The sequence below is a fragment of the Calliopsis andreniformis genome, unplaced genomic scaffold (genome assembly GCF_051401765.1).
Source record: "Calliopsis andreniformis isolate RMS-2024a unplaced genomic scaffold, iyCalAndr_principal scaffold0001, whole genome shotgun sequence".
NCBI lineage: Eukaryota > Metazoa > Arthropoda > Insecta > Hymenoptera > Andrenidae > Calliopsis > Calliopsis andreniformis.
In genome coordinates, this window is record NW_027480422.1 from 39,809,732 (window position 1) to 39,832,960 (window position 23,229).

The 23,229-nt window shown below is 38.5% G+C and overlaps 2 protein-coding genes across 6 annotated transcripts in view; both read right to left on the reverse strand.

Moving 5' to 3' along the window:
• Positions 1 to 23,229, reverse strand: part of Grip91 (gamma-tubulin complex component 3) — a 146,473-nt gene that overhangs the window by 112,422 nt on the left and 10,822 nt on the right. The gene's annotated exons all lie outside the window — the stretch shown is intronic.
• LOC143186509 (uncharacterized) lies at positions 17,535 to 20,424 on the reverse strand. Of its 2 annotated transcripts, XM_076390190.1 has the most exons (3): positions 20,325 to 20,384; positions 19,779 to 20,164; positions 17,535 to 17,989 (listed from the first exon to the last, which is right to left on the reverse strand). In XM_076390190.1, the coding sequence occupies exons 2-3, from the start codon at positions 20,109 to 20,111 to the stop codon at positions 17,663 to 17,665; spliced, it is 660 nt and encodes a 219-aa protein (XP_076246305.1). In that variant the 5' UTR covers positions 20,112 to 20,164; positions 20,325 to 20,384; the 3' UTR covers positions 17,535 to 17,662. The 2 variants fall into 2 exon arrangements, with proteins under 2 accessions (XP_076246305.1, XP_076246304.1); XM_076390189.1 differs by having other exon boundaries at positions 19,779 to 20,424.

Consider the following 23,229-nt stretch of genomic DNA (forward strand, 5'->3'; position numbering starts at 1 on the left):
TTCGGTGCTTTCCAATTACGCTTAAGATGCCACAACTCTATACAGCTCAAATGCTGAGTTCAACTTGGTGTGGCCAGGCAAGGTCAAGGTGTCGATGAATGAGAATTATTTAAAAACCGCAAACTAATGAAAGTGTACGTAATGTGTAAAAGCTTTATTTGTACTGATGAATTAGCTGTACGTTTGTGAAAGGCAACGTACTGATGTCGATGAATGACCTTCGAATTATTTTAGAACGCAATATAATGAAAATGTACTCATATTGTCAGAGTTTTAAATTGACAAATTATCTGAAAGCCTACAAGAGAGAAGGTATGGGTATTAATGATATGAGAATACCTTGCCGTGAGCATATATATACGTGAGCATGTACGTACATGCTACTCCTGATTGTACTCATTTAGCTATCTGCTTGCTTGGCTTGGCCTCCCATTTTTCTTTTTCTGAGCACAGAGTGCCTCCTCAAATCCCTCTACCCCTCCTTCAACTTCTAACACTACACTTATGCTTTAGCACTTCTGTTTCAGGTTTCTTTGTAAATTTTTCCTGAGCAAGCATGAGCATTTGTGGCAGATGGTATTTAAAGCAGTCCTTCTGGCGGACAATGAAGGTAGCGCGCAACAGGTGTAATCGGTTCCTAGCCGCTATTACCGAGGACTCAAACACCACAAAAAAGATATCTCTTAGAAAGAACAGATACGACCGACAAGAACAACGCTTTGACTATCTCGGAGGCAGCTGATATACTCCCAGCGGTTACACTGTTCAACACGGGTCTGATTTTGTAAACGTGAATAAACATTTCTTATAGATTTCGACGTGCTGATTACGAATCTGCAAACCGTTTTTTTCCAGAACGTACAGTTTTTGAAAAAATCAATTTTGAAAGAAATGACAAATTTTCAACTTTGGGATTTTTTTCTGCTTTTACCGTAGTAGTTATTTAGTTGCTCTTTGCACGAAATGATTCTGTGGACTCTCCCGAATAAAATAATATAAATAGTTACTAGATTATAAACATCGAAATAGGTTTAAATAACAATTAAAGTGAAAAGGACATCCAAAACGCACCCATTTTTGCTGATAGTTTTCACTCTATTTCAAAAAGTAAGGGTCTAGGAGAAAATTTGACTATATCACGCGATAGAGCAAACCTTTCTACTAAGGAAAGCATCAAGCGAATGTCCAAAATTATTCTTGATTTTAATATAGAAATAAAATAGTTTGGCGAAATGCGCGGCGGAGACAGTGGTACTCAATGACGTCAATGCGTATAGGGACCGCTGAACGGCAGGCGGTAGGCGAAGCATCCTCCGCGCGCGCCGCTGTCATTGAGTATCACTGTCTCCGCCGCGCATTTCGGCAAACTATTTTATTTCTATATTGAAAACAAAAATAATTTTGAACATTCGCCTGATGCTTTCCTTAGTAGAAAGGTTTGCTCTATCGCGTGGTATAGTCAAATTTTCTCCTAGACCCTTATTTTTTGAAATAAAGTGAAAAGTATCAGCAAAAATGGGTGCGTTTTGGGTGTCCTTTTCACTTTAATTGTTATTTAAACCTATTTCGATGTTTATAATCTAATAACTATTTATATTATTTTATTCGGGAGAGTCCACAGAATCATTTCGTGCAAAGAACAACTAAATAACTACTACGGTAAAAGCAGAAAAAAATCCCAAAGTTGAAAATTTGTCATTTTTTTCAAAATTGATTTTTTCAAAAACTGTATGTTCTGGAAAAAAACGGTTTCCAGATTCGTAATCAGCACGTCGAAATCTATAAGAAATGTTTATTCACGTTTACAAAATCGAAAAAAAGTCAAAATTTGTCGAACAGTGTTATTAGAGACGGATGCGTTCGTGACATGGTCCCAGCAGCTATAGCGACTCAATGCCCAGAGGATTAAAGATTTTCGATGCTCTTTTTGGGATTGATAGCGAGGGCTTTCAAATATAGATAAACTCGGAGTAATAAATCCAACGAAAGTATTCTACAACTACAAAAGACCACAGACCGCTCCGTTCGAGACAAGGTCTTTGCGGTTATAGCGACTGAAGGCTCCGACAAGCCAAAATAAGTCTCGAAGATACTTAGCCGAGCATGCATATGCAACGAGTAAGAGGAAGGCCGCCAACTTCCCACTCGAGACCGCCACAGGCGTACCTAGTTCCCGCCGCGGCCGCACGGCGGCCACCGCGGAACCCGCGATCTCACGAGTAAAGTTATAAAACTACGGAAATATAAGGCGTGCAAACCGCACCGAAGGAGAGAGCTGTGCTGCCGGACTGAGGACGCAAATTTTGAGAATTACCAGCTCCACTACGCATACTAACGCACGATCCGTGTATCCGTGAGCTCGGCACTTCGGGCAGCTTCGAACAGTTTCGGACAACCGGACAACTTTGGGCACCTTCGAGAGGTCGAGAGAGAAGGTGGATTGTGATGCGCACTGTCTCATTCTATGAAATGTTTAAATCCCAATCGCTAGCAAGCAGCAAGCGGCACGCACCTTGCGCGAGCTTTCCGATTGCCCGGATATTTTCAGTTTCCAACTTAGAAAAGTATTCTAATGAAAAAAATTTCAAAAATTATTTTCTGCAGAAAAACTCATTTTAAGACCCCCTGATTACATTTAAACTAATAAACAAAGAGCTTTCTTAAGAAACCGCATATGTTTATTAACCCAATTGCATTCAAACGACTGAATGAATTTCAATGAAACTTTATATCTAAATTCTATATTCACATCTCAAGATCTTATTAGATTTAGAGCAAAATCGATGCATGGATTATGATACTTACCTCTTATATTTATATTTATATTACACATATATCACTGTCCAACACGGGTCTGATTTTGTAAGCGTGAATAAACATTTCTTATAGATTTCGACGTGCTGATTACGAATCCGCAAACCGTTTTTTTCCAGAACGTACAGTTTTTGAAAAAATCAATTTTAAAAAAAATGACAAATTTTCAACTTTGAGATTTTTTTCTGCTTTTACCGTAGTAGTTATTTAGTTGTTCTTTGTACGAAATGATTCTGTGGACTCTCCCGAATAAAATAATATAAATAGTTATTAGATTATAAACATCGAAATAGGTTTAAATAACAATTAAAGTGAAAAGGACACCCAAAACGCACCCATTTTTGCTGATATTTTTCACTTTATTTCAAAAAGTAAGGGTCTAGGAGAAAATTTGACTCTACCACGCGATAGAGCAAACCTTTCTACTAAGGAAAGCATCAAGCGAATGTTCAAAATTATTTTTGTTTTCAATATAGAAATAAAATAGTTTGACGAAACGCACGGCGGCGACAGTGGCATTCAATGACGGCGGCGCGCGCCGGTGGACGCCTCGTCTATCGCCTGCCGTTCAGCGGTCCCTATGCGCATTGACGTCATTGAATACCACTGTCGCCGCCGTGCGTTTCGTCAAACTATTTTATTCCTATATTGAAAACAAAACTAATTTTGGACATTCGCTTGATGCTTTCCTTAGTAGAAAGGTTTGCTCTATCGCGTGGCATAGTCAAATTTTCTCCTAGACCCTTACTTTTTGAAATACAGTGAAAAATATCAGCAAAAATGGGTGCGTTTTGGGTGTCCTTTTCACTTTAATTGTTCTTTAAACCTATTTCGATGTTTATAATCTAATAACTATTTATATTATTTTATTCGGGAGAGTCCACAGAATCATTTCGTGCAAAGAGCAACTAAATAACTACTACGGTAAAAGCAGAAAAAAATCCCAAAGTTGAAAATTTGTCATTTTTTTCAAAATTGATTTTTTCAAAATCTGTACGTTCTGGAAAAAAACGGTTTGCAGGTTCGTAATCAGCACGTCGAAAGCTATAAGAAATGTTTATTCACGTTTACAAAATCGAAAAAAAGTCAAAATTTGTTGAACAGTGTATTTTTTACTATTAGGTGGGAAGATAAAGGTTTTCATTTGTAAAGTTAACGTAACGCAATTTAGTCTGGAAAACACTGCTCTTATCAAATTAACCCTTTCTGATTCAGAATTAATTGCACTTCAGAATTCAAGATTATCACAAAATAAATACTCTGATACTGAAAATTTGTCAAATGTATTAGAATAAGAGTCCACTCTTGACCAGTAATATGCACGTTTTCACAACCTTCAATAGAAAATATTTATATTGGTAATTATTTAGAATAAGGGCCTCCTCACCGATTTCTTTGAAACTTTTTTATATCATGTATCTTGATACGTGGATTAATTTTTCTAAATGAAATTATTGTTGCTCTCTTCTCATTTTCGAGATAAAAATTTTTATATGCTTGAAAATTATGGTGGCAGGCCGAGGGTAGGTAGCAAAAAGGGGGTTTGAGTTGGGTTAGAGCTAGCGCCAGTGAAAGAGATGTTTCGAGTTGGTTAGAGCTAGGACCAGAAAAAGAGATGTTTCGAGTTGGTTGTCTTCGCCGCGCGTTTCGCCAAACTATTTTATTTGTATATTGAAATCGAAAATAATTTTGGATATTCGCTTCATGCTTTCCGTAGTAGAAAGGTTTGCTCTATCGCGTGGTATGGTCAAATTTTCTCCTAGACCCTTACTTTTTGAAATAAAGTGAAAAATATCAGCAAAAATGGGTGCGTTTTGGGTGTCCTTTTCACTTTAATTGTTATTTAAACCTATTTCGATGTTTATAATCTAATAACTATTTACATTATTTTATTCGGGAGAGTCCACAGAATCATTTCGTACAAAGAACAACTAAATAACTACTACGGTAAAAGCAGAAAAAAATCTCAAAGTTGAAAATTTGTCATTTTTTTCAAAATTGATTTTTTCAAAAACTGTACGTTCTGGAAAAAAACGGTTTGCAGATTCGTAATCAGCACGTCGAAATCTATAAGAAATGTTTATTCACGTTTACAAAATCGAAAAGAAGTCAAAATTTGTCGAACAGTGTTATACAGTATGTCGCACGAAATCCTGGACAGTCGATTATTTGCTAATCTATTAAAGATACGAAAAAAGTTTTTATATGAAATTGAATGGCAAGATGGGGCTGATTTATTGGCCGTAACAACTTTTTCTTATCATTATTGTTTACAGAGATATGAAAGTTAAGTTTGGTTTTTTAAACGGGATTATATATATATTTTTTTATATCAATAGATAGTACGTTTCAAGACGAATTCAGTAAACATTAATGTATACATCTTTTTTCAAATAGTTTTTAAGATATTACGCGTAAAAGTTTACTGATTTTTGGTGGAAGATTTAGGCCTGCCGTTCCTACCACAGTCTCTTCGTATCAGTTTCAAGAGGCACGGTTTAACCCGTAGCATCTTAAGTGTGGTCGAGAGTTGAGACTCCCTACTGTGCTTGCGGCTCAAAAAGTTGTTGAATTGTATGAAAAAATATATACGTCTGCCGATAATGAAAAACCTGTTGATGATTGCAATGTCGAAATGACGATTGCGTTGAAACATGAGCAGCCTATCTCTTTTCGTCCGCGTAGATTCGCCTTCAGTGACAAGAAAAAGTTGAAAGTCATTATCGATCAATTGTTGAAAGAAAAAATAATTCGTCCGAGTAACTTCCCTTACGCCAGTCCCATCGTGCTATTGCGTAAGAAAGATGGAAATTTGCGCTTATGTATTGACTATCGCGAACTTAATAAAATTACAATAAAAGATAATTACCCAACGCCGGTAATAGACTACAATATTGACCGATTACGAAATAGAAGGTATTTCACAAAACTTGATCTATGTAACGGCTTCCATCATGTTAAGGTCGCGGAATCGTCTATAAAGTATACGTCGTTTTTGACGCCACTCGGATAATACGAATATCTTAGAATGCCATTCGGTCTTACGAATGAGCCACGTGTATTCCAGCGGTATGTTTACATTATTTTCTTGTGGTTATTGAAAATGAACAAAATTCTTGTATATCTTGACGATATATTGATTGCTACCGAAACTATTGAGGAGCACTTGGAGATACTTTGCGAAATATTCAAGTTGACATGGCAATATCGGTTAGAGTTTCGACTCGATAAATATTCATTTTTGTACGATGTAATTACCTACTTGGGTTGCCGAATAAGTAAGAATGGTGTTCAGCCTAGTAACGATCACGTAGAAGCAATATTAAGATATCCGTTGCCGCGAAACGTAAAAGAGGTACATAGCTTCGTGGGGTTGGCTAGTTACTTCAGGCGATTTATTGCGAAATTTTTCAGGTAGGGTAGGGCGGGGCTTAAAGATCCACGGGTATAAAGATCCACCATAAGTAATCTAAACATGCGTGCTATCTTTAATTTCTCGTGATAGGATTATACTAGCGTGAAAACTTTGAGTTATGCTTAAAACGTACCTTCTACGAATATGTAAACATAACATAGATTGACTTTACTTCAATGAGTTCTCTTAGCTAGAAAAGAAACACCGAATCCAACGCAGATAAAATGATAGCACACTCGAACTATGTTTACATATTCTTCAGTGTTTCGTGAACTTGCATGGAGTATTACGTTCAATTTGTACCTAGACCTTTGTTATATCGCTATCCTTATAATAGGCCATGGCAAAAAGCTTACTGAAAGCGAAATTAGTACAATTTTAGCTCTGAAGAAACAAAAGTTGTCTATTACTGAAATTGCAAAAGAAGTTAGTTACAGTCGAAAAGTTATATATAATTTTCTAAAAGATACAAGTGCATACGGAAAGAAGAAGAGTACAGGAAGGCCGGCAGCATTATCTGCGAGGGAGATCGCTAAAAAAGCTGGAGTGGAAGCAAATATACAAAATATTCGTCGTGTACTCCAAATTAGCAAGATTGTAAATCGAACTAGATTAATGGGAAAACCATCACTAAACGCAAAACATAAGGAAGCACATTTGTTATTTGCAAAAGCACATGTACATTGGAAAAAAACTTGGAGAAAAGTAATCTTTACAGATGAGAAGAGGTTCAATCTTGATGGCCCAGACGGATGTACGTACTATTATCATAATGTTCGTAAACAACCACTAACAAAAATTCGACGTCTAATGCGTGGAGGTGGAGTAATGGTCTGGGCTGGTATCGGATATAAAGGAAAAACAGAAATTAAGTTTATTTAGGGCACAATGAATAGTGTCCGTTATCTTGATTTAATAAAAAATCAAATTTATACATATGCAAAACGCATTGCTGTTACACCATACGTATTCCAGCAAGATAATACTGCAGTACATACTGCTAAAATTGTTAAGGAATATTTTTTAAAGGAGAATATTTCCACTCTTCAATGGCCGGCGTGCTCACCCGACTTTAATATCATCGAAAATTGCTGGGCAATGCGTTCGCAAGCAGTGTATGCTGAAGGCCGACAATTTTCAAATATAAATGACTTAAAAACTTGCACTATGACCGAATGGGAAAATTTAGTACAAACAAAAATTAAAGAACTATATGATTCTTTACCTAAAAGGATGGTGGAAGTCATAGAAAACAAAGGAGGTTCTACGCATTATTAGAAAAATATAGTTTTGTGTATATATTGTTATAAGAAATATGTATACTTGTGTTATCTGAAACATGTAGTGGTGTTATATGAAATATATATCTTTATTTTTCAAGTGTGCTATCTTTTTGTCTGGGAGTGTATACGAGAGGCGAGAAGGGGTGCGGGAGGCGGAACGAGGCATCGCTGGTAGTCAAGCGACGCCGCTAGCAGAAGATACACGACCGCGTCTCAAAATTTTAACGCAAGTAAATTTCTTCATTATTATTCTTTTTAGTTTCGAGCAGTGTTATTTCGGTTACCATGCCTAAACATAGTTTATTAGTATACGTGATGTATTTATTTATCATGTGGACCTTCTAGCCCGCATTGAACCTTTTCACCCCATCATTAATATATTGGTTATTAAAAACTTTTTTTGTTTCAGTATGCGCAACTATAAAAGAAAATCTGATCGTAGAACTAAATCTGTAGAGTTGATGCAACGTGCAGCAGATTTAGTTATCAATGAAAATAAATCATTGAGGCAGGTATGTCGTGACTTTGAATTAAGTAAAACTTTATTGTCAAGATTTATTAAAAGAATAAAGAATGATCCTGTCAACTTGAGATTTGGCTATAGTACTCCAAAGCAGATATTTAATAAAGAACAAGAAACCAGTCTCACAGAATACTTGTTTAAACTTGCACAAATTTTCCACGGCATAAGTCCTAAAGAAGTTCGTCGCATGGCTTATGATTGTGCCATTAAATATGAAATAAGTGTACCGGAAACATGGCATACCAACAAAATGGCCGATAGAGATTGGATGTCTGCTTTTCTTAAACAAAATACAAGTCTCTCCATTAGAAAACCTGAAGCATCAGGTTTCAGCAGAGCTACGGCGTTCAACAAATATAATGTCCAAGAGCTTTATACGAAATTAGCAGAAGTTATGGACCGATTTAAATTTACAGCTTCTTCCATATGGAATGCCGATGAAACTGGCGTATCGACTGTCATCAAACCACCAAAAATAGTTGCTGCTAAAGGAAAGCGAAATGTTGGTTCAGCAACATCAGGTGAACGTGGAACTAATGTAACCCTATTAGTAGCGGTTTCAGCTACAGGTTCGTTAATTCCACCTATATTCATCTTCCCTCGCAAAAAGTTTCAAGACCATTTCATTCGGGATGGTTCTACTAATTGCATTGGTGCTGGAAATTCTAGCGTTTGGATTACTAATGACGAATTTCTCATATTTGTGCAGCAATTTATCAAGCACTTTAGGCCTAGTAAAGAATCGCCTGCTCTGTTGGTTTTAGACAATCATTCTTCACACTTATCTGTACCAACACTAGATCTGGCTAAAGAAAATGGAGTGGTGATGCTCTCTTTTCCACCACATTGTTCCCACAAATTACAGCCACTTGACGTGTCGGTATATGGACCTTTTAAAAAATATCTGTCTTCAGCTCAAGATGCATGGATGCGGAATAATGCTGGAAAAACAATGACTATATATGATATCCTTGGAATCGTCCGCACTTCTTTACCTTTAGCTTTTACACCCAGTAACATAATGAGTAGATTTGAAAAAACAGGCACATTTCCCTTCAACTAAGATAAATTTAACGACGCTGATTTTGCACCTAGTTACGTAACGGATCGCACCACGGAAACTGACAGTAATGAGCCCCAGCCATCGACATCGTCTACTCCTTTGCCAACAGTGTTGTCTAATCCACAGCCTTCAACGTCGTTGGACCCGCAGCCATTCACATCGTATGATGCACAGATATCAACATTAGTTGATCGACAGGGAGTTTTTTCGCCCGAAATCGTACGACCGCTACCTAAAGCCGGACCACGAAAGTCAACTATTAATAGAAAACGCCGTAAAACTGCTATTTTAACGGACACACCCGAAAAAGAAAATCTACGTAAAGACCAAGAAATCGCGAATAAAAAAAGGCTAAAAGTGTAAACAAGAAAAGCAAAGCAAATAAAAAAGTTGAGCAAGTAAAAAAAGCTATTTTACAAAAGGTTAACAGTGATTCCAGCTCTGATGATGAATACTTCTGTTTGATTTGCTGCGAGAAGTACAGTGACAGCGTTCCAAGTGAAGGTTGGATTCAATGCAATCTTTGCAAACAATGGGCTCATGAAAAATGTATTTCAAACAGAGGTTGCATTTACTTTGTTTGTAATAATTGTGATTCAGGAAACGATGAGTCTGATTAAGATAAAATAAAGATACCAAAAAATGTTACTTAAGTTACTATGTTGTAGTTATAATTAAAGAAGAATTTTATTTTTGTGTTACGTTTAAAAAAATATCTTTTGCTTTTTGAATTATGAAAAAGATTTTTTTTGTTAATAATTACAGTACTTTTGACTTTTTGTTTTTGGAATAAAAATAAAGTTCTGAATTTCATTCAATCAAATATTGTTATTATTTCCTAAAACCTTTTTAAAATTAAAATTAAATACTGGACCTTTTTGCCTCCTGGCTGTCTCTTTTTACCCCTACTATGGAGCAAAAAGAGACAGACGACAAGGTCTAGAAAAATTGTAAAATGACATATTTCTATTATGATAATTCAACCAAAAATTGAGTTGAACATAGTCAGATAACTGTTTGTTTGATTAGTATTGTATATTTTGATATAGTAGGCTCGGTTTTCACAGTATAATTCGAAATAGTCAAATTGGACCTTTAAGCCCCACCCTACCCTATTGTCAAACCATTGTACGACCTATTGAAAAAGATCGTTCGATTTAAATTTGGTTCCGAAGAATTAGAAACATTCGAGATATTGAAAAATGTTTTATCGTACCGACCAGTGTTAGGTATACATTCACCAAAGCTGAAAACAGAGTTACATTACGACGCTAGTGCGAGCGGCTTCGGCGCGATACTTTTGTAAAAACAGTTAGATGGAACGTGCCGCCCGATATCATATTTTAGTAAAAGAACCACCGTCAGCGAAGAAAAATATCACAGCTTCGAGCTCGAGTGTTTAGCTATAATTTACACCATAAAGTTCCACATATATTTATTTGGAACGCATTTCAAAATTGTGACGGACTGTGATAGCCTTCGATTAACGTTGAGTAAACAAAGCATTAATTCTCGGATATCTGGATGGGCTATGTATTTACAACAATACGATTATGAAATCGAGCATCGTTCCGGTACAAAATTGTGTCACGTAGACGCACTCAGCCGTTGTCATAGCATTTTGGTTTTGGAAGCGAACACTTTCGAACAAACATTAGCGAACAAACAAAATCAAGATCTAGAGATTCAGGAAATACGAGAAAGATTAGAAACCGTGGAAGACAAGTTTTACGAACTTCATGATGGTCTTGTATCTCGCAAATTTAAAAACCGCCAACTATTGTTTTACGTTCCGTCGTGTATGGAAAATAATATAATCCGTATATGCCATGACGACATCGGCCACGTAGACACGGAAAAAGTTATTGAAAACATTAGCAGAGTGTACTGGTTTACGCGGATGAGAGACAAAGTAAAGAGACATATGTAAGATATTTTCAAAATTGCCGCCTAAACGACCTGAGTGGCACTCCCCGGAAGCAACCACCGAGGCGGAAATGCACCCCGCGAGGGCAAGCGGCAACCCCGGGGGAAAACCCAGGGAGACAACGCACCTCGGCAACGTAGCCGAAACTGCGTGCGGAAAGGGACCCCACGCGTAGGGCCCTTCCTTCTGGCTCGAGCATCGCTGTTAGTAACATCGGTGGAATTCTTGCGCCTGATTTAACGAAATCGTTGTTAGCTTATAATTATTGTCATAAGCGCCCAAGAGTTACAATATAATTTTAGTAAATTTCTAACATATCAGAAGTGAGACATAGCCACGTGCTGTGCCGCGTTCACGGATTTCGTGTGGAACGGCCGACAAAATATTCCGCTCACGGTGACGCGATAGAGACGCCATTTCGCTGTGGGCTGCGTATATATAGTGTATATAGTGGAAGAGACAGTGACTCTATTGTGCATATATTCTGTATATAATAGTGTATAAGTAGTGATTAATAAGTGACAAGATGGGTCGTAACTCTCGTCGTGATAACGAAACGACGAAAAAGCGACACGACGGCTCTTCGGATACAACCGAAGAGGGTGTGCGGGAGCAGAACGCTCGTTTAGAACGCTTAGAGCGATTAATAGAGGTCTCGCTAGGCCGTACAGCGCGTTCACGTACGCATTCACGTACGCCTTCTCCCTCACCCTCGCATCGACGCTCACGTGCGCGTTTTTCTACGCGTCCGCATCGGCGTCCACGTTCCCGTTCTCCGCCGCGCGTACGCTCACGTTCGCGGTCGGATTCGCGTGCTCGCACACCACCCACGGCGTCTAACCCCATCATGCAGCGGTTGGACCGATTGGAACAATTGGTGGAGAAGTTGGGCAGACAACGGTCGCAATCGTCTTCGCAAGTACCCTGTCGCGCTCGACCGGGGGATGAACTATTGATACCGGTTTATGACCCGGAAGTGGAGGACTCAACCATTGAACGTTGGGTCAAACAAGTGGACGCTCTGGCCGAAAAATTCGGGTGGAGCGATGACGCCGTGATGCGGTTGATTACGACGCGGCTAAAAGGACATGCTAGGAGGTGGTTCGACGCACGCCAGGATGTGACCACAGCCTGGCGGGACATTCGGGGTTTGCTGAAGAAGCAATTTCGGAACGTAATGTCTTTCGGCCAACGTTTGGAGGACATTACGGTGTACAAGGCGAAACCGGGGCAGCGACTCGGGGATTATTGTTTCCGGAAGCTCGAGAAGCTGCGGAAACTCGAGTTGGCGATCCCGGATGAGCACCTAAGTGATGCCGTGATCGGTGGCATACCGGATGCTTCTATAGCTCGTTCGATACGGTCAGCTAAAGTCACCGACGTGGACGAACTATATTCCCTAATGCGGAATCTTGGAGAAATGCCGATAGGAGACTCACAACGGAAGTCGGCACCGGGACCTTCGCGGTGGAGGCAACCACCACCACCGAACCAGACGGGACGCGAAGCGATACGATGTCGGAGAATTGGTACTAATACAGATAACTAGTGAGCAGGCTACAGGGGGAAGTCGGAAGCTATTGCCGAAGTACAAGGGCCCATTCAGGATACGTACGGTGCTCTACAACGACCGATACGAAGTAGAGGATCTGCGCGAAGGAGGGCGTCGGATGAGAACGGTCGTCGCGGCCGACAGAATAAAGCCGTGGATCTCGATTCAGGGCGATGGCGACTGAGCCATGAACATCTGGCACGCTTCCATGACACTGGCAGGCCAGTGTCTGCAGGATGCAAAACAATTGTTTATTCATCTTATTTATATGTATTATTTATGTTTGCGCAGAAACAGAATCGTTTAGGGATAGTCTGGGACTACCCCTAACGAGGCGATCGGAAGCTGCGGCGAGCGATACCATACGTCAAGGACCAGGCGACGAGGTACCTGGGGTACCTCACCGCAGTGAACGACGTACGGGAGAGCGACACCGGGCAGCACGCCATGGTACCATGCCGCAGCAGGAGAGGAACGCAGCGATCGAGGATGAGTACTGGGTGCCCTAGATCATAAACGAGTTGGCCGAAGATGGGTACTGGGTGCCCTAGGTCGTGGACCGAGCGTAGAGACTGGGTATCCCAGGTCAAGTTGATTCCGATGTGATACTGGGTATCGCAGAATCAGCGAACAACGATTGACCGAAACAAGCACTGGGTGTTGTGTTGAGGCAGTCGGAGGTTCATTTTGAATGACGCTGGGCGTCAGGTCAAAATAACCGAATAAAAGGAGCATCAACAAGGCATGGGAGTGCCTTCTTTCTGCAACGAGCGTTGTAGCGCTCACCTCATCAGGGCTACGATGGATTTCACCAGTACAACGAGCGTTGTAGCGCTCACCTCATCAGGACTACGCTGGATTTTACCATTGCAGCGAGCGTTGTAGCGCTCACCTCATCAGGGCAACGATGGACATCATCACTGCCGCGAGCGTTGTAACGCTCATCTCATCAGGGCTACGATGGATTTCACCAGTACAACGAGCGTTGTAGCGCTCACCTCATCAGGACTACGGTGGATTTCACCATTGCAACGAGCGTTGTAGCGCTCATCTCATCAGGGCAACGGTGGATTTCACCATTGCAACGAGCGTTGTAGCGCTCATCTCATCAGGGCAACGGTGGATTTCACCATTGCAGTGAGCGTTGTAGCGCTCATCTCATCAGGGCAACGATGGACATCATCACTGCCGCGAGCGTTGTAGCGCTCAGCTCATCAGGGCGACGATGGACGTCGCATGCAGAACGTGTCCTCTTCAGTGAGCACGCCTTATCATGCGCCACATAACTGTTGCGTGCAATATGGGAGTCAACGACTCTGGTTTCGATTGATCGCAATCGAAACCTACTTATTCACCCACCCATAACCGATAAGTATCTTCCTCTCGGTATATGTAGTCAACACCACAATTTTGCTCATCAAGAAACTGATGCAAATTTCGATTATCTTACAGAGAGAGCGTCTGAGGACCGACGTATCGTCAGGATGGCCGAATGTAAGATATTTTCAAAATTGCCGCCTAAACGACCTGAGTGGCACTCCCCGGAAGCAACCACCGAGGCGGAAATGCACCCCGCGAGGGCAAGCGGCAACCCCAGGGGAAAACCCAGGGAGACAACGCACCTTATCAACGTAGCCGAAACTGCGTGCGGAAAGGGACCCCACGCGTAGGGCCCTTCCTTCTGGCTCAAGCATCGCTGCTAGTAACATCGGTGGAATTCTTGTGCCTGATTTAACGAAATCGTTGTTAGCTTATAATTATTGTCATAAGCGCCCAAGAGTTACAATATAATTTTAGTAAATTTCTAACACATATTTCAAATTGTCTAAAGTGCGTCGAATCCTCCCCAGCTAGTGGTAGGCGAAAAGGATTTTTGCATTGCGTCCCAAAGGGCAATATACCGTTCCAGACTATTCATATCGGTCATTATGGTCCGCTCGAACGAACAAGTTGGGGATGCAGGCATATATTTTCTATTATTGATGGTTTCACAAAGTTCATACGATTGTATCGATGCAGGTCGACCACTACCGAAGAGGTGTTAAAACATTTGTCAGATTATTTTCGAGCGTACGATGTACCAAAGAGACTAATAAGCGATCATGGTACCTGTTTTACGTCATCTCAGTTCGCTGAATTTGTAAAAGAAAAATCTATTGAACATGTACTAGTTGTCGTCAGTACTCCACGGGCCAATGGTCAGATTGAACGTTTTAATAGAATTATAACGCCGATGTTAGCAAAAATCGCCGAATGTCCGAATAAATGGGATCAAGTACTCGACCGAATAGACTTTTCTTTGAATAATACAATTTGCCGTAGTATCGGAAATACGCCGAGTAAACTACTGTTTGGCATAAATCAATCCGGTAAACTAAACGATAGTATCCGCCTCATGTTAGAATCACAAAAAAATGAGGATCGAGATCTTGGTTCTATTCGAAATAACGCGGCAAAATGGATCGAGAAACAACAAATCGGAAATAAAAATAATTACGATGAGAAGCGAAAGCCAGCCTCCGCGTACACGGAAGGCGGCTACGTGATGATACGTAATCACGATACTACCGCGGGAGTAAACAAGAAATTACTCCCAAAATATAAAGGCCCATATATAGTCAAAAAGGTCCTCCGTTTTGATAGATATATCGTTTCTGACATAGAGGGTTTCCAAGTAACGCGTTTACCACATACCAGTACCGTAAGCGCGGACCACATGAACCCTTGGATCGGCAATTCGTTCGATTGACATAATATTCTTTTACGCAAAATATTTTAGTTGTAGCTTTGTCATAATGTTTAGTTTATATTATATTCAATTATGTGTTAGCATTAAGTATGTATATACAGTCTGTTCCACGAAATCCTGGACGGTCGACTATTTGCTAACGTATTAAAGATATGGAAAAAGTTTTTATATGAAATTGAATGGCAAGAGGGGGCTGATTTATTGGCTGTAACAATTTTTTTTTATCATTATTGTTTACAGAGATATGGAAGTTAAGTTTGGTTTTTTAAATGGGATTATACATTTCTTGTTTGATCAATAGATAGTACGTTTCAAGACGAATTCAGCAAACATTAATGTATACACCTTTTTTTAAATAGCTTTTAAGATATTACGCGTAAAAGTTTACTGATTTTCGGTACAAGAAAATCTGCGAGACCAGGAAGCACAGTAGGAAGTCTCGACTCTCGACCACACTTAAGATGCTACGGGTTAAACCGTGCCTTTTGAAACTGATACGAAGAGACTGTGGTAGGAACGGCAGGCCTAAATTCTACACAATAGTTTTTTCCACAACCGTTACCTTTACGGCATGCAGAAAAATATCGCCCGTGTTTTAGTAAAGAAATAAAGCTAACGGATAAAGCTAAAGGATTTTTAGGAGAAAAAAAATACGAAAATATATATTAATTTGTGATTACACTAACATTTTATTTCAGAATCCTTTCCACGTGCCCTCCATCATTTAAAATACAATGTTTGATGCGTTTTAAAAATTCCTTTTCTACTCTTACAAGAGTGTCTCCTGTAATGTTGGAACACGCGTTAACAATGCATTGTTTTAACTGTTCAACGGTTTCAACTGGGGTTTGAAATAGTTTTTGCTGAATTCGTCTTGAAACGTACTATCTATTGATCAAACAAGAAATGTATAATCCCATTTAAAAAACCAAACTTAACTTCCATATCTCTGTAAACAATAATGATAAAAAAAAATTGTTACAGCCAATAAATCAGCCCCCTCTTGCCATTCAATTTCATATAAAAACTTTTTTCGTATCTTTAATAGGTTAGCAAATATGTAATCGACTGTCCAGGATTTCGTGAGACATACTGTATGTTCATTTTTGTATTTCTACTTTTCCGATAACGATTGTATTAACAACATTGTATGACCGGGACGGTCACACCGTCAAAATGGCCGAGCTGTAGGAAATATGTATTCCTTTAATACGCGTACATGGTATAGCGCGGCTAAGTATCAGAAGCGAGGAGCGGGTAGAGGTTGATCGTCCAGCCATCGTGAGCGGGTAGACTCGCACTTTTTCGGAAAGGGTTGTTCGTGAATCGTCAGGCAGTCGGTCAGCCGCTCACTGCTCATCGCCAAGAAATAAACCTTTATATTCCCTAAATGGATTTTTTATTGAATCGAGGCCTCTCCTACAATGAACACGCGCTAGTATCAACGATACTTGATGCAACAAATCAAATAAACAAAGGCGTCAGGGAGCGAGTAAGAAAAGTTTGGATCGATTAAAGCACCCGATCTAAGCGGTCATGTCACAGTAAACATCACTGTTAACTTGCAGGAAAATTTGTGCCAGATGAGTTTCGCGATAATTAACAAATTTCACAAAGAAACTCAGAAAAACAATTTTTCAAAAAGTTTCTAGTCGATGTAGTCTTTTAAGAGACGATTTTCTCATGAATATTGTTACTGTGACAAAGCCTAGATTCGTCATTATGACCCAGAAAACAAAGGCAACCCATGGAATATCCCAGATCTCTAAGATCTGATAAAGAGCTGATAATAACCCAGATTTTCCAAGTGTAAACAAGCTCAAAAGTGTTACTTCAATAAAAAAAAAGTCATGCTCGCCAGTTTCAAAATGCATCAGACATCATTTACACGGAAAATCTAGCCACATTGCTGTCAACAAACGAAGAAAATAGTGACAAGCCTGAAATTCATAATTGTTCCATACTCTCCTTACAGCCCAAATTTAGCACCATCAAACTTTTTATTTTTCTTAAGATTGAAGAACACGTCAAAGGTCAATTTTTTTCATTGAATGCCAACGCTGAAGCTTCCGTGCACAAAATGGATCGAAAACCAATTGCAAACTTTCTCCAAGACCGTCTTGAAAAAATGGATAGTGCGTTTGAAAAAATGTGTAATAGTAAGTGTTGGCTATGTTAAAAACTAAGGTTACAGTGAATAAGAGATAAATTTCCTTCATTTTAATATCACTTTCATTGTTTTATATTGTCGAAAAATTATTTTATACGTTTGGAGATCTTACTTATCAATAAACCCTTGTATACACTATATACACAATAACGATCAGGAAATTTCACTATGTACAATTCTTGTCATACTTTCCTACTTTAGCATTAAAAATAATGTCATTGATATATTTAATTGCAATAGTCGAAGTTCGTGCATCAAGTTGCTTTAATTCTTCTGCCACGTAACTTCCGAACTTTTCGAAGACATCGCCTTCGGCTTTTTCACTTCCTTTTGTTTCTTCTTTTGTCCTTTTTAGTGATATCTCTGACCGTTGCAGTAATTCATCTTCTGGTTTCCGTTTCTTACATTCTTTAATTCTATCTTGCGTCACCAAAATATCCGTTTCGTTCGATTCCTCTTCATTGAGATTGGTATTCTCACCTATCGTGATATCCTGGTAAACATTGAAACTATACATAAATATCCAAAAAGGAAACTTATAGTAATATTTATATACGTAATATTCAGTTTTATAGTATCCACGATTTTTGAAACACGAATTCTTAGAATATTTAAATTGAAAATGGTCATTTATTTAAACAAAAAACATGATTTTATTATCTTACTGATAAAAGTACAGAGAAAGTTTAATATTAATTATTGATTTTGATATCCTTAAAGTATGTTATCAAGGTTATCAAAGTATGTTATTCTTACAATTAAGAATTAATTTTATGAATATATTTTTTTCTATCAAATTATTCTAAGTACTTCAAAAATCATAGAAACCGTTCTTACACTAAACTATATAAAGTATATATATGAAGATGTAGAACATTTTTTGGGTAGATTCTAGTCACAACAACAATAGAAAAAGTTCATACATTAGTATGTCTAAAAACGCTTAATTTTTAACTCATATGTAACTTTGTATTACATATGGTGCGATACCCTCTTTAAGACTTATCACGATGTCTTACTCGCTCATTGTCAGTTAAAAAATCGAGATACCTCTAGATCTAACAGAGCCTCAAAGAGAGTAGCACGCCGTAGGCAAGTACTAGTCTAACAATATAAATTAACAAATAACTAAAAAAACTAACCATTTTCAGGCACATGTATATATATATATATAAACTTTTTTCTACGTATGTAAAATCTACTCTTCAAAAATGTATAACATTTTCTGATATATGTATCTTATGTACTCATGCATAAGTTCTGTACATGTATGCTATAGACGCCAACGATGTCAACAGAATGATTAAAATTGGCAAAAGGTTTTAAAAAGTTCTACTACGTTCCTCATCATGTTAACGCAATGGGTCGAAGATGCATAATGTTTTAAGTATCAATGAAAAGTGGATCTAAGCATCTTATGCATAAAAATACATTTAGCATCGTTCTATAAGCGTTAAGTCAGTGGTAAGTATTGTATTATGTATTGCGGCAAGGTAAATATCCCAATTTCGTAAAAAACCCAGTTGTAAAAAAAAATACTTCACATTATTCGAAAATTTATATGCGAGTTTTACACAAACCGAATCTATATAGGAAACAATATAAAAGAGCAAAATATTTGCTTACGAGAAATTCATCTTTAATAACAGTTTTAATTACATCACAGTTCATGTTATCAAATTTACTTTAGCATATGCGATAGCCATGACATATAATTTCCTGATACTCTGTATCCCTGTATCCTAGAGATAAGTTCTATATGTAGAATTGGAAAGACGTCCAGCAGAAGCAATGCAGGTCCAAATGGTTCTAATAAAATATCCTCCTTATGACCCACATTTTTTCAAATCGGATACCTCAATGCATTCTTTTTATTCGATATTCGAACGCTGAATGTACTTAAGAGATAAGAGACTTACCCTGCCTGTATCATTCTGTCTACGAATTAGTAACAAATCCCGCATTTCGTATGTATAGAGTATCACAAGTATACGTTTCAACACTTTAAGAGGCGGTAGGGTAACTCAATTGAATGACAAGTTGTCCTATGACACTATGTCCGACTTACTTTTATTTTCCAATAATAATGCTTTAAAGGTAACACAATGTTTTGAAATGAACCGGCTATTCAATTTGAAAAAAGATGGACTATAAACATGAAATTACATTACGATCAACTAGATCCTTGTTATTTCTGCTGAACATCTATCCTGTACTACACGTTGCAGTAGCAGCAAAAATAACGTGTAGATTTGACCTGTTTCAAAAATTGATGAACTCACCTCATCCGCTGAATTCCTCTCACGTAATTTGTACTTGTTATTCAGGAAAGAAAAGTGTTTAAATAGGAACCAAGTTCCTTTATAAATATCATCAATTCCCATCTCTGAAACTCTTCTGTCACACTTTTGACGCTCCCTGCGGTATGAGGCAAGCAGGGACTGCATTTTCTTTTTAATATCGTCTACAGGTATATCCATGTTTTGGCTAATCTCTGACCATGCATCACTTTTTTTAGTCACTAATTTATAGTGTGGATGCTGAGGATCCCACAATTCTCTATGATCTTCGTATAAAGAGACCATTTCCAATACTTGCTCTTCTGTCCACTCCATTATTTTCCATAAAGTCCAAAAGGAGAACGTTCGTTCACTCTTCCAGGGAATGTCTAATCAGTAGAGTATTTTACAAAATACAATTATCTTCGACTTTCAGGAACACTTAACATGACATGCTGATTGGTTTCTCTCGAAAGTATCCTGTCCGTGCGGCTAAACTTCGCATTTAGATAGTGCGTTTATCATTCTACGTGTATGATGAACACTTACTCCATATTCATACCATACTGGCGCAATAAAATCGTATAACGATAAAATGCTTCTCTGGTCAGCACAGCAAATTAAGACATCAGGTTGGTGTCCAGATGTGTTAGAAACTCTGCTAAAATGCATGGGTATTGTAAAATCGCATTCGTATTGTACAGTACTTTGTACTTAAATGTGTACTTATATATATGTGTTTATACTATATTTTCTGTCTTAGCAGAAACCTGAACAAGATACACATCAATTAGTTACAATTGCTAATAATACTTATTTTGAGATTTATCAAAAATATATGCACACAGGGTGTACAAGATATGTACAAAATTTAAATGCAAACGTTTTTGGTTTAATTCTCGCGGACAGTAGACCTACATAGGTACCCAAGTAAGAAGAAGAACAATATTTTATTCCATCTTTTTCACGATATATCCAGGATACCGTAGTTATATTTACCAAATTTTATGACAGTAGTTGTTGTTAGTTAATACTTGTATACCTTATTACAGTAGAAAATAACTCAGGACTCGAGTGGTCCCAAGATTCGACTGTTTAAATTAAAGAAAACACTGTGGACTCATTCCATGGCAAACTGACTAGTTCTTGACCTCGGTGTCAGAAGTTGCGGGGGGGGGGGGGGGGGGGGGGGGGGGCATTTTTATGGTTTGTCTTACGATTATGTCGCAATATACCACATTTTGTAGAAATATCATACACTGTTTCTTAAATCACCTGTAATCTTATTAGCCACCTGCTTACATACTACACTCATCTTACACTCAGCATGTACATTTTTTCAAACTTCTTGTTTCAATGTTGAACAAGCAAAAATTTTACCATTTCTGAATCCTATCTATTGTCAAGGTTGCGTAACTCAGGTGAGTCCAGTAGCCAAGTAGTATACTTGCAATATCTTTGACATTCCCACTACTGACCACGAGCCTACGCGAGACTCCGATGGTTGCAGCCATCACTTTAAGCGAAAGTGGGAAGCCTACACGAGCTACGAATTCAGAAAATGGACTAAATAAGCGTGGCTACGGGGTTCGCCAGTTATGCAGTCCTGATCTATAATAACTTCTAGAACAATGATGTCTAAGTGAGGGCATGTGAGCCTGTAAACTCTCTCGCTCCCATTTCCATCGTTAGAGCAATCACGTGATGCTATGAAGGCCGATATGATATTTTAATGTCCCTGTTTATACGAAAGCTCAAACACTACGAACGTCGTATGTGATGGTAATATAACAGAATGGTTAAAAGGGAAAGCAGGCGAGTGCGAGAACACTGCTACTCTAAAATATAGTATGATACTAAATATAACATTGTAAGATAATAATGTAAGAATTCAATGACTGTTAAAAAGCAATGTTGTTTTTCTACTTGTAATTTTGCAACTGTCAGAACCTAAGAAAAATTTCTGGAGATATCGTGTTTCCAAAATAGTATCCATATAAGAACTATTGAGAACTCAGAAGGTGACAGTCGCTATTCAGTCGCGATTCCCACCGCTGAGCAATACATACAGTCCATAGACACTCTTTTCTTTTATCGAGAAAATGGTCACATCTACTATTTGAGGTTTCTGGCAAGCTGAGTACTCCTTTTGCTCTTCTGTTCTCCTGTCTACCAACTTTTAATCCCCCAACAGTATATATAATACCGGTAATTCTTGACAATTACTTACTCCTCAAAGATTTCTTTTGAAACTTTTTTGTATGGTGTATTTCGATACGTACATTAATTAATGTAAATGAAATAATTGTCGCACTCTTTTCGTTTTCGAGATAAAATTATTTATATGAATGAAAATTATGGTGACGGGTACCGCTGTATCAGCTATACGGTATTGGTAAGATGGCAGCTATACGGATACGTATTCCGTAATTGCACGTGTAGCGGCCAGCAGCACGTACAAATAAGAACATTTAGCGTGCAGATGATTTGCAGGATTTTTAGATACATGCGTAAAGAAAGCTATTTTTGAGGAGATAGTTCCGTTAGCTGTTTCAAACAATGGATATTTCCTTTTTTTCAAGACTTTTATTTTTGGGGCTCAATAGCTACAGCGGGTGTCAAAGTCCTGCATTTCCGAGGGGTCTAAGCGTTTCGGGAGTGACAAACCTACGGGCAATGTGGTTAAGCAACTCGGGCCTCGAGGAAATTTCGCGGCGTTGCCAAGTTTGGGCCAGTAGCCCTTTTTCCACGGGTCGTGACACAAGATCGCCATCACGACGATTGAAAAAGAGGGCACGACCGAACTCAAGCATTTTTCCATTGGCCAATTAGCATAAGGCGTTGACCAATGGAAATAATTTGAGAGGTTCTGCGCGTTTTCGTGGGAGCGGAGAAAACGTGATTGAAGGAGTTGACTTCGAGACGCCTAAGTGATAATTGAAAAAAAGGAAAACGAATAAAAAACAGTCTTTTAAAACGAAACGTGATTTTTCTGGAACACAGACCCTTCGCTAAACACGTAAGATGCGCATGCGTGCAATAGAAATTTCAAGTTTACTACATTGTTCCTATGCTATATTAACAATATACCCAGCAACAATGGCTAAGTTGTCGTTGTGCGAGTTCGAAAATATCATAGTAAATAGTAATATTGTTAACTTTCGAGCAACACCTTAATAAAGGCATAGTGCGAAAGTGGGGGTAACGGGGTGTCATCGCTTGAAAGACGGACGAGAAGGTTGACAGTCTATATAGAACCCCGGAAGGAATCAGTCGGCTGGCCTGATCTTTTTGAATAAACAGTGGTTCAGTTTCTGTGTGTGTCCATTTATTCTCCTAACGAAGTTAATAATATATTAATTTATTTCCTAGTCAACCACGGAGTACTGCCTAGAATTATAAAATGTAAAAAGTGTGGAAACAAAATACACTTAAATCAAGAAAAATTGATGTC

What these genes read in the sequence shown, in the direction of transcription:
- LOC143186509 (XM_076390189.1), bottom strand. Translation starts at nt 20,111, where the DNA reads ATGGAGTGGACAGAAGAGCAAGTATTGGAAATGGTCTCTTTATACGAA. An exon ending in AGAGGAATTCAGCGGATGAG is followed by an intron (nt 17,990 to 19,778) that starts GTGAGTTCATCA and finishes AATGTTTACCAG; the next exon opens with GATATCACGATAGGTGAGAA.